The sequence below is a fragment of the Pelecanus crispus genome, chromosome Z (assembly GCF_030463565.1).
Source record: "Pelecanus crispus isolate bPelCri1 chromosome Z, bPelCri1.pri, whole genome shotgun sequence".
NCBI classification, from domain to species: domain Eukaryota; kingdom Metazoa; phylum Chordata; class Aves; order Pelecaniformes; family Pelecanidae; genus Pelecanus; species Pelecanus crispus.
In genome coordinates, this window is record NC_134676.1 from 45342866 (window position 1) to 45354542 (window position 11677).

The following is an 11677-nucleotide window of genomic DNA, read 5'->3' on the forward strand; positions in this document are numbered from 1 at the left end:
GGTTTGTTATTCTGTGGTTCGCTCCCCACACCCCCGCCCCCCTCCAGCCTCGGGTGCTGAGAGTTCAAGTGTCCCTGGAAAACAATTTCACTACATCCATTATTTAAAGCTCTTTCTTTACTAATTTACAGGTTTAGAAAATACAAAAAGCCATACATATTTAAAACACGGGCCTTTTTTACGCCTCCTATAAAAAATACAAGGTTTAAGGCAGCTCAGAAATGCGTTTATACAATTCTACAACATTCATAAAGTCTCTCCAAATAAGAAAGTTAACTTCTCATCTATAAAATACACTGTACACTTGATGTTCTAGAGAATACTTCACTGAACCACTGTTGCTGGTATCCCTTTAAACATAAAATGAAATCTGTACCTTTCCAGAAAAGAATAGCAAATGCAATTATCTGGCAAATAGGATGTGGATTTAAAACTTTTATTATTTTTTTTTAAATAAATTATCCCCAAAGCATACAATTTATAAAATTCTATATACAAAGAAGAGCGACTGGTAACAAATCCCAGTTTTAAATACATTTTTTTATATAAGATTTACCAGAGGTCAGCACCCTGATATGATGAGAGGCAATATAACTTTTCAGGATATTTGTACATACATGTTCTCGAGTTTAAAAGTGTCTTTCAAAGATGGCAGTGCAGAGCTCTTTTAAAACAAAAGTTGCATTGTTCAGTATAGCCAACAACTCTGAAAAAAAAAAAATAATCATTTTTTCTATGTCGCTAGGTTAAAGAGGAAGAGACGGCTGCTGGCGTGCTTTTGTTATAGGGAAGATGTGTGTGCAAGAGGGAGTGCTGTAAACCACAGAATTTATTCAGCCTGCTATTTCCTTAAATTTAATTAACGGCAGATGCAGCGTCACCCCCTTTCGGGCACCACCGCATCACGAAGAGCGAGGCTTGGCGAACGGTCATCAAGTTGTTGAAGAACCAGCTTTGGCAGCAAGTTTGGGTTGCTCACCTCTTCCTAACCTTCATGTCAAAACGCTTTTTTTTTAAAAAAAAAAAAAAAAAAAAAAGCCACCAGCAGCATGCCATGACTCCTGGTCTCTCGCCGGGGGCGGCCGGCGGCAGCGGGGAGCCCGCCGCAGCCTGGCTGGCAGTCTGTCCGTCAGCCGCTCGGGGCTAAGGCGAAGGCAGGGCGGCAGCAATTGCATAGTGCACACTCGAGGCCATCGCCCGAAAAAAACAGCGGCCCCCCGCCCTCCGCTCCGCTCCCCGCCCCGCCGGCCGGCTCGCAAGGAGGCGGCGGCGGCTCCGCCGGCCGGAGGCTGCCGCGGCTGCCAGGCCGGGCCAGGCCAGGCCAGGCCGGGGGAAGGGCGCTGCGGGCAGCAGCGGAGGCGGAGCGGGGACCGCCGCCTGCGGGGGGACGCGGTGAGGGGGCGCCCGGCCCGAGGGGCCGAGGAGTCACGGCCGGCGCCCCGAAATCCGCGCCGCGCCGCGGGGCCCCGCCGGCCGGGCCCCCTCAGCCGCCGCGGGCTGGGCCCCCCCGGAGGCCAGCGGCCGCCCGGCGCGGAGGGCCCGGCCCGGCCCGGCGCGGAGGGAGGGAGGGAGGGAGGCAAGGAGAGGGAGACGCTAGAGCCGCGGCAGCAGCGGCAGCAAGATGGAGGCCAGCAGCGGCCAGGCCGCGGCGGCGGCGGGCCGGCCGGCGCTATCCGCCTGCACGGGGAAGCCGGGCTCGGAGCCCGCATTGTCCTCCGCGTCGTCCCTCCCCTTCTGGCTCGGCTCCTCCTCGTAGTCCTCGTCGTAGTACTCCTCCACGCCGCCGTCCGAGCCGCCGCTGCTGCCGGCGCCGTTGCCGCCCATGTCCGCGCCGAAGCAGAGGCGGGCCATGTTCTCCTTGACCGACTCGCAGATGGGCCGCTCCAGCCCGTCGCAGACGCAGTCGTTGAGCAGCACGGCCTTGGGCACGGCCAGCATGTCCTCGATGACGGCGCGGCACTCCGGCGTGCAGCGCAGCCCGTTGAACAGCTTCCCGCAGTACGTCATGTAGCGGTTGAGCGCCAGGCTGCAGCGGCTGTCCCAGTCGCAGCGCCGCCGCGCCTCCGTGCAGCCCATGACGCCGGGGCCGCCGCCGCCGGCGCCGCCGCCGGGGCCGCCGGGGCCGCCGGCCGCCGGGCTGCTGGTGCGGGGCAGGCAGGGCTCGATGGCGCGCTTGGTGGCGCGGCAGTTCTCGTCCTGCGCGCAGTCGCAGTCCTCCAGCGCCGGGCCGCGCCGGGTGTGGTTGAGCTGGATGAGGGCCGCGATGCAGTGGCTGGGGCACCGCCGCCTGGAGGAGGCGGCGGAGCCTGCAGCGGCCGCCGGCCCGTCCCCGCCGCCGCCGCCGCCGCCCGCCGGCGGCTGCTGCAGGAGCACCGGGGCGCACGCCTCGGCGTACTGGTTGTAAGCGTAGCTGCACTCGGGCTCCCCCTGACACTGCAGCACCGCCTGCCAGCAGATCAGCCGCCGGCCCTGCACCAGCGAGCCCCGCGGCGGCCACACGGCGCCCAGCGCCGCCGCCAGCCACAGCCAGGCGGCCGGCCGCGGCCAGCGGCCCCCGCCGCCGCCTCCGTGCCGAGCGGGCGAGCGGGCCACCATCGCGGGCGGCGGCGGCGGCTGCTGCCGCAGGCGAGCGGGGGAGAGGCGCTGGTAGACGAGGAGGAGGCGGAGGAGGAGAAGGAGGAGGCGGAGGAGGAGAAGGAGGAGGCGGAGGAGGAGAAGGAGCTGCCGCCCGTGGAAAAGTTAGCGAAACTCCCGCCGGCCGTGTGCATGAGGTCTCCTCGCATCAATCCATCCGCGCCGGCTCCGAGGCCCTCCAGCCCCCGGGCGCTGGAACCGGCGGGGCTGCCGTACGAAGCAGGCGCCCGGGGCCGTCCCGTGCCCCCCAGCCGCTGCTCCCGGCTTGGCGAGGCGGCGACGGCGGCGAAGGCGCCCGGAGAGGTGGGGGGGAATCAGTGCAAACGGGGGCTCGGAGGAGAGCGGCTCCGGAGTGCGCTCGGGGACTTGCAGGCTGCGCCGGGAGAGCTCATGCTGCCGCCCTGCTCCTCATGCAGTTCCGTCTCTCTCTCTTTTTTTTTTTTTCTTTTTTTTTTGCACAAAATAAATGCCCAGCTGCTGCTGCTGCTGCTGCTGCTGCTGCTGCTGCTGCCTCCTCGGGAGCTTTTAACTCTCCGCTCGCAGCATCTCTGCACATGCCAGCCGCTCCGATCCCATTCACAGTCCCGGCTCCGCTCGCTCCCTCTCGGTACGGGTTGCACTTTCGGGTGGCGGGGAGAAGAAATATCTCTCCCCGCTAGCAAGAAGATAGCACGGGGAAAGGAGAAGAGGCAGCCTTCAGGGTCTCTTTCTCTCTGGGCGACTGATGCTGCTTCTGTTGTCAACAAGCCCTGCAAGCTGCTCTGCGGATCCGTCTGTGGATCTTTTTTTCTTTGCAAGGCTTTAAATACAAAAGTGCCCTCCGAGCAGCAGCAACGTGCTCTGATTAGGCCTCATTATGCATGCATGGAAAAGCAAACAAACAAAAAAAATTAGCAACGCTTCTTCTTTTACACATCCCCCCAGCCTGCGCTCTCTCGCTCTCTTTCTCCTTTTCTCCACTTTTTTCTCCCTTCGCTCGGCCCCCTTTCCCTGCCTCGCCACTTGCCATTGGTCCAGCCTGTTGTTGAAACTTCCCCCCCCCCCCCCTCCTCTCTTTACGATCTGCTGGAGGGAGGGAAGGAGAGAGGGGGGCTGGAGGGCAGCTCACATTCAAAGCTTGAAAGGAAAGGCTTAAGGAGAGTGACAGCCCCCCGAGGAGCCCCTCCTCCCGTTAAGGCGGCGCGGCAGCCGGGCGAGAGGGGCGCAGCGGCCGCGGCGGGGCGGCTCGGCGCTCCGGGGATGGCCGGCGGCGGCGGCGGCGGCGGGGGTCCCTGGCAGCACCCTGCCCGGTCGCCGCGGAGGCAAAAGGGCAGGCGGCGGGGACCTGCGCGCTGCTTTTGCGGGGATGTTGCTTTTAAGCTGGCCCCGCGCCTTGCAGCAAGGCGGTGGGGGGGAGGGGGGGGAAGGTCTCTAGCCCCGGTGGTGTGTGTGTACCCAAACTTGCCACTGATTCAAGTGAAGGCAGAGCTGCTTCCCGAAAGGTAGGGAGGATCAGGCTCAGAACGGGACCGACGTTGTTCTTACTGAAATCTGAGCAGAGCTCCTGGTTTCGGTGTGTTACTACACCGAGGGAGAGCAAAGCTAGCTCTATTCGCGGTGTACAGCGACCGTGTAAGTACTGCTTTGCTATGCCTTCAGTATTGCAACTTTCTTTCCACTTGCCGCATCCCCCACCGATTTTAGACTCATTCAGCTCAGCTCCTCGCCTGAGGTTTTTCGGCACGGGTTTAAGATGCTGACCTGCGAGGATGCCTGTTGACAGAAATACAGTAGATCTCACTATGTTTCTCTGATACTTTATGCAGATCTGCCAACTAGTAAAAAGTTGTTTAAAATCTTGGTTAAGAGAATGAAATGTGTTTTCATTGAAAGCAAAATACCTTGCTGACGTCCTGCCTTCCTGTTACACTCTCCGATCGCTTTGCTTTGCTTATAAGGAAGCAGACACAAAAATATCAGCATTAAGGCACAACGAGGGGAGCGTTAGCAAAATAAGCTGTGGTGCATTTACCCATCGCCTTTCGGTTTAGTGCTACCTTAATTCCAGAGCAACATCGTCTCCAACCACAAGGGGCATCGGTATCTGCTGCCTGTCAAAACTGGCGCTTTTTTTCATCCTGGGACTATCAACTCCATCTGTCACAAAAATTAGGACTAAATGTATTTTCCAGAAACTCGGGGATCTTGGGATCCTATGCAGTGTGGACTGATGTCTGTCTGAAAGCGCGTGGAAGGTGGAATGGCGGTGTGGTGTGGCAGGGAGCCAGTATGATTGATGTGTTGAGAAGCATTTGTGAGGATTTTGCTCCATTGTCATCAGTTTTACAAGCTGCTTGTGTTTCTCCTTCAGTACAGTTTTGCCTCTTCTGGTGCAAAAATTGTGTTCGCTTGTGGTTTTAAATCCATGAAAACTGCATTCAGAAACCCTGCCTTCATCCACCTACTTTAGAGCCGTTTTGTTTCAATTCTTGTTTAATAGTGTTACTAAAAATGCCAGATGCCGTTCGGGCAGGGTGCAGTAAATACACATTGCTGTCTCCACTGGGCTCGTTCATGCATTACTTTGCAGCCTTGTTCACTGATGATAACGCTGTTACTGGTGGAAGTGGGCTCGTTTCGGGTGGGTAAGTTGGAGACAGCGTTGCAGACGCTGTATGGAGTGCTGCCGCACTGCCTGATTGCTAGGGAAACCGGTCCACGTTGGTGCAGCTGGAGAGAAGAGGGCCTGGATGCTGGGCTGTTCCAGGCGTAGAGAGTCTGAGGGGATTGCAATGGGGCAGGATCGCACCTCGGCGTGGGACAGGGGCCTGCTGAGCTTCCCCGGCACGGGAGAGCAGGAAAGGCTGGCTATCTGTCCCAGTGGGGCTGCCTTCTGCGGACAGCTGGGGGATGAGCTCTGCCCCCTCCCAGCTCCTGCCTTCGTCTGCAAAATCCATCCCGCTCGGCTGTCCTTCATTTCTGGAGCAGAAAGAAGGCCGCTGACTTTGTGAGGAATGGCAGCAGCTGAACTTCGGACCTCCCAGGAGGGGGAGCAGAGGAGCCTTCACTGCCGGCTTGGCGTCCCTGCGCGTCTGGGAAGAGGCTGCAGTGATGCTGCCTGAGCCGGAGGAGGATCGGTGCCGGGTCCCACTAGTGCTGACAGGCTTCCCTGGCTGGGGACAGTGTTCGTTTTGCCTGCTGGTCTGAAAGGCAGGGCATGGCATCAAGCATTGCATCATTCATAGGCAGAGATTTTCACATCCACCTTTCAGTTAAGGAAATGCAAATTTCATACAGTAATAATAACGGAAATGTTGACTTTGAAGTTTGGAATTTGGAGTTATCTTTGGTATCACACAACTGACAAAAATCGTAACAGAAAATAGCTGGGCTCTTCACTTTCCACACCTTTTAGCCATGTAGAATACAATCATCTACATCCAGGATTGCATATCCTTTGTCAATACATTAACTTCTCAAAATGGTTTAAAAGCATACTAGTCTGTCTTAATTTAATGAGCATTTGGATTCTGTCTGTATTTGTAACTGCCATTTTGGGTAAGGACTTTGGGGCTCACGGTGCTCTGCTGGAGAAAGGAAATCTTTTCTTGTGTGGAACTAAACCTAGGGAAATAACCCTCTGGCCCCTCTTCGATGCAGGTTTTTTAACAACAGAAATGGTATTGTCAAGTTCAGCTTTTCAGTTTCCAGAGTAGCTCTAAAAGCAATGAGGAAGTCAACTATTGCTCTTTTTTGCAAAGCACCATATAGGAAAATATATCCCATGACTGGAGAGTAAAATAAGATCTGATAGCTTTCTGAATTCCCACATTTGCTACATTTTCTGTTCTCCATACTTTCTTGTCTTAGCAATTAATTTTGTTCTGTACATCAGCTCTCCAAATTATTATAAAGTAGCAGTGTTCCATTACTAGGGGTCATTTTGGCAGCCAGAAAAGCCAGTATGTATCTCATCTGCATTTATTGTAAAGACTCCTGGGCACCTTTTTGTTTAATCCTGATGCCTTTTCCCCCTTTTAATTTCACACCCTTTCCAATTCGTGGATGTCTTTTCCAGCTCGTGTTTTCTTTAATTCTTTCTCTGACCTCTTTTACATTGAGAGTGTTTAGAAAATAAGAAAATCAGATAGACACAAAAACAGTTGACCTTAAAATTTAGTGGTTCACATTCAGATGTAATTAAAAATAGATGGCCTATATATGTGGTTAATTCCTCTCAAATGATTTCTAAGCACATTTCTTTTATTGGATTATATTGGTTTTTCTACATTTCAAGAGATTTACAACTGCAATTAAAAATGTCTGGCAGGAGTTCTGTGAATTAATTAGCTGACAAAATTTCAGTTTGTGCATCCAGTAGTATCTTAGTATGTGCCTGATGGAGATACATGGTGAGAGAGCACTTTTGCTTCTTGAAGAAGGGATTGAATTCTCTACTAACAGAGGATTTCACCTGTCAGTGAAAGGTAGCCTCTTACCAAACTCAGTCAGTAGTTCTCAGAACCTTGGCATGATGGTGCAGGGGGGTCATGGGAGGCAGTAACAGTTCTACTCATACACCAACGTTCGTCAGTTGAAACGGCCCAGTAAGGTGTCACTCACAGTAGCCTGTGCAGATGACTGAATATGGACATGTGCATACTGCTGAGTTCTTGGATTTGATGTACCCTCAGAGACCCATAAATAATAACTTCTGCACTCTAAAGTTACAAAAGAAAAACCATATGACTTACAAGACAGGGGGTGGGGAGGGGGTGAATATAATGCTTTCCCAAGTAAGTGTCTGTTTCAGTGGAGAAGTAAGGGCAAGTGAAGGCATCTAAATTAGGTTCTTGCTCCACATCTGGAGTAGTTTATCCTTTTATTAACTGTGCAGGGCTGTTTGGGAGATTGCTGTCCTAAGTTAGCCACCTAAACTAGGTGTGAATAATCCCCAAAATAGTAATTTATTCACTAGAATGTGCAGGGCTTTCCAGTGCGAGCATTCCTCCTCTCCTTTGCTTTAGTCAGAAAGAAAAATAATGAACAGGGAGGACAGTGAGTAATTGTCTTGATCGACAGTCACCACATTGAGTCAAAGCTTGTAGCTGATGAGACTACTGCACTTCATGCTGTAGGATCAGTTAGACATTGTTATGTTGGCTATACATTTTTAAAGTTATCTTTGCCAGTGTAAAGTCTTGTGAATGTTACAGAGGGCATTCAGCACCTGGCCTTCAGGCCAGTTATTTTGAATTGGTTCACCTATATATAATCTAGGATTGATCCCTTCTGGAACAGGTTGCACATGTCTGTTTGCACACCAATCAGCCTGGGGCTCCTGTTGACAACCTACAATATTTTATAGGCTTTTTCCACTCAATGCATGCTGCAGACTGCCAGTGTGATTTGTTTATAGCATGGTGCTTGAGACACTGTGTTGCATACTATAGGGTGTGATTTGGTAATGTGTGGGAGAGCAAAGCATGCAGATGTAGCATTGGAGGACTGTATGGGGACTGTGTAGGATCGACTCTGTTGACTCTGGAGTGTGCTATGTGTGGAGGTGCTCCCTGTTTGCCTCGCAGAAGACAGCCTGGGAACGAAATAACATGTATGCTGTATGGAATTGGGGTGACTCAATCCGTAAGCCACTGACTGTACTTCAATCTCTGATGTGTTATGGGTGCAGAGAATAAAAAGAAGTGCAGGTAGTCTTGTCTTATTACAGGAAGGGGGTGGACGTATAAAGACAATGTGAAGTGGGCCTGTTTGGAAGAGTTGGAGGCAGGATATAATTAGTAATTTTGGAATATTAATGACTTAGGTCCTGCAAATACAGTGCTGTAATGGTTAACTGCATACATAGAATCATAGAATCACAGAATGGTTTGGGTTGGAAGAGACCATTGAAGATCATCTAGTCCAACCCCCCCTGCAATGAGCAGGGACATCTTCAACTACATCAGGTTGCTCAGAGGCCCATCTAACCTGACTTTGAATGTTTCCAGGGATGGGGCATCTACAACCTCTCTGGGCAACCTGTTCCAATATTTCACCACCTTCATTGTAAAGAATGTCTTCCTTATATCTAGTCTGAATCTACCCTCTTTTAGTTTAAAACCATTACCCCTTGTCCTATTGTTGCAGGCCCTACTGAAAAGTCTGTCCCCATCTTTCTTATAGGCCCCCTTTAAGTATTGAAAGACCCCAATAAGGTATCCCTGGAGCCTTCTCTTCTCCAGGCTGAACAACTCAAACTCTCTCAGCCTTTCCTCACAGGAGAGGTGCTCCAGCCCTCGGATCATCTTCATGGCCCTCCTCTGGACCCACTCCAACAGGTCCATGTCTTGTCAGTACTGAGGGCTTCAGAGCTGGACACAGTACTCCAGGTACTCCACTCTCACCACAACGGAGTAGATGGGCAGAATCACCTCCCGTGACCTGCTGACCACGCTTCTTTTGAGGCAGCCTAGGATTAGCTTTCTGGGCTGCAAGTGCACATTGCCAGCTCATGTTCAGCTTTTCACACACCAGTACCCCCAGGTCCTTCTCCGCAGGGCTGCTCTAAATCCCTTCATCCCCTGGCCTGTATTGATACTGGGGGTTGACCCAACCTATGTGCAGGACCTTGCGCTTGGCCTTGTTGAACCTTATGAGGTTCACACAGGCCCACTTCTCAAGCTTGTCCAGATGCCTCTGAATGGCATTGTGTCCCTCGGGCATGTCAACCACACCACTCAGCTTGGTGTCATCTGCAAATTTGCTGAGTGTGCACTTGATCCCACTACGTCATTGATGAAGATATTGAACAGTACTGTTCCCAACACAGACCCCTGAGGGACACCACTCATCACCGATCTCTATCTGGACATTGAGCCATTGACCACTACCCTCTGGATGCAACCGTCCAGCCAATTCCTCATCCACTGGACAGGCTACCTATCAAATCTGTATCTCTGGAATTTATAGAGAAGGATATTGTGGGAGACCGTGTCAAAGGCCTTACAGAAGTCCAGATAGATGACATCCATAGCTCTTCCCCTGTCCACTGATGTAGTCACTCCATCATAGATGGCCACTAGGTTGGTCAGGCAGGACCTGCCCTTGGTGAAGCTGTGCTGGCTGTCTTGAATCACCTCCCTGTCCTCCATGTGCCTTAGCATACCTTCTAGGAGGATCTGTTCCATGATCTTCCCAGGCACAGAGGTGAGGCTGACAGGTCAGTAGTTCCCAGGGTCCTCCTTTCTATCCTTTTTAAAAATGGGCACAACATTCCCCTTTTTCCAGTCAGCAGGGCCTTCACCTGACTGCCGTGACTTTTCAAATATTATGGAGAGCAGCTTGGCAACCACACCAGCCAATTCCTTCAGGAACCTAGGATGCATCGCATCAGGTTCCATAAATTTATATATATTCAGATTCCTCAGGTGGTCACAAACCTGATCTTTTCTTACAGTGGGAGGGACTTTGCTCTCCCAGTCCCTGCCTTGAGGTCCATCCACTCAAGAGGATACATAAACTTGCCTTAAATATATTTTTAATTCAGTGTCTCCTTCTTTTTTTCAATATGCCTTTTCCATGTATAATATTTACTTAAAAATTGACTAGCATCCTTGTAAAGTTGGAGATTGTTATTTATATATGAAATAGTAAGTATCATTGAGAGTATTTACGCAGTGCATCCAGTACAGTAAACATGGAAATATTGCACAATACTTTGCTGGACTTCTGCTTTTTTGAACTCTGTTCCAATCTAAACTACAAACTAGACCACACATGCTGTTAAAACAAATCTAAGAACAGAGTAGGACTCCAACCCTTTTTTGGTTCTAACAAAGGCAAAAGTAATTGTGAAGGCAACACATTCCTGGTCACCTGTTAAGCCAGTTAGATAAAGGTTTTAAATAACCGTGTTCTACAAAGACGAATGTAAACCACACATGCTGTCACTATGTCAAACCGATTTCAACCATCGCATTATTATGGGAGTTCTTTGCTGGACATGTCAACATATACACACACAAAAGCAGTTAAATGTTTTGTGTTTGGTTGTTAGTTTTGGTTTGTTGATGTTTTTTCTTGTCAGATTTTTCAGATGTTTACAACCAGATATTCCCTGAAGCAACTAATAGGTTTGTGTGTCATTTTCTGGATGTGCTTCTTTGAAATTCATGTAATACAAGTTTGCAAGAAATAGGAAATTCTGAGTTTTCCTATATGAGAAACATGAAGAAATTAGTAGCTTTGTGGGTAAGCAGAGTTCCGCTCTATACAATCTGAAGGACAAAAATAAGAGTCGCATTTTCATTTTTGTGGTTTCAGATTACACCAACACAAATGTAACAGGTACTCTGGAAGGGTAATGCCTAATTTGGTCTCCTACGTTTACATCCATATTCAATTTCTGTATTAGAATTTGAAGATGGCTGCAGTGAAACATGCCATTCAAAAGCATATCCTCAATCTGCTCAAGTCAGTAGGTATCCTTGATGTATCCTATGATGCTATTTGCCTAAGGCCTTGTTTACACACAGTTAAACTAAAACTGTCTTTCAAACCAATTTGATTAAAGTGATAAAAACCTAATTAAATGTAAATTTGTAGTTAGCAAACTGATTTTGGGTGTGTTTCAATAGGTCTCTTTAAGCACAGCTGGCTTCATATCATCAAGAAATGGTGATGTCTTTATTGAGTTGACCTGCTATAAAAGAGTGTCACCCTTGTTTATGACACAGACTTGTTTATGACACCTTCTTAGAAGAGCTTCATTCTTTCATTGTACTAAAACAAAATGTGTATAGACTAAATAGTATGCTGAACATGAAGTAGGCATGCAAATATTTCAGAGTCCTGACCCAGATTACCAAATTCAAATAAATCAGTGCTACTCAATAAATAAACTAATTTAAGTGTGTTCAGGCAAGGATTTGCTCTGATTTAACTAGGTCTTTTAAAAGGCAGTTTTAGTTAATCAGTGCAACTTTTGGTATGATCAGCAGCCTGAACTCCCTCTAGTTCATTTGTTCATTTGCTTGAAATACTAGGGGTGAAGAAAGAATTA

The 11677-nt window shown here is 50.0% G+C and overlaps 1 protein-coding gene across 1 annotated transcript; it reads right to left on the reverse strand.

The window, feature by feature from the left end:
• Nucleotides 1-1593: 1593 nt before the first annotated feature.
• GAS1 (growth arrest specific 1) lies at nucleotides 1594-2595 on the reverse strand. The gene has a single exon (XM_075727056.1). The coding sequence runs from the start codon at nucleotides 2593-2595 to the stop codon at nucleotides 1594-1596; it is 1002 nt and encodes a 333-aa protein (XP_075583171.1).
• Nucleotides 2596-11677: the final 9082 nt, after the last annotated feature.

Coding starts and splice junctions, on each gene's coding strand:
- GAS1 (XM_075727056.1), bottom strand. CDS start 2,595: ATGGTGGCCCGCTCGCCCGCTCGGCACGGAGGCGGCGGCGGGGGCCGC.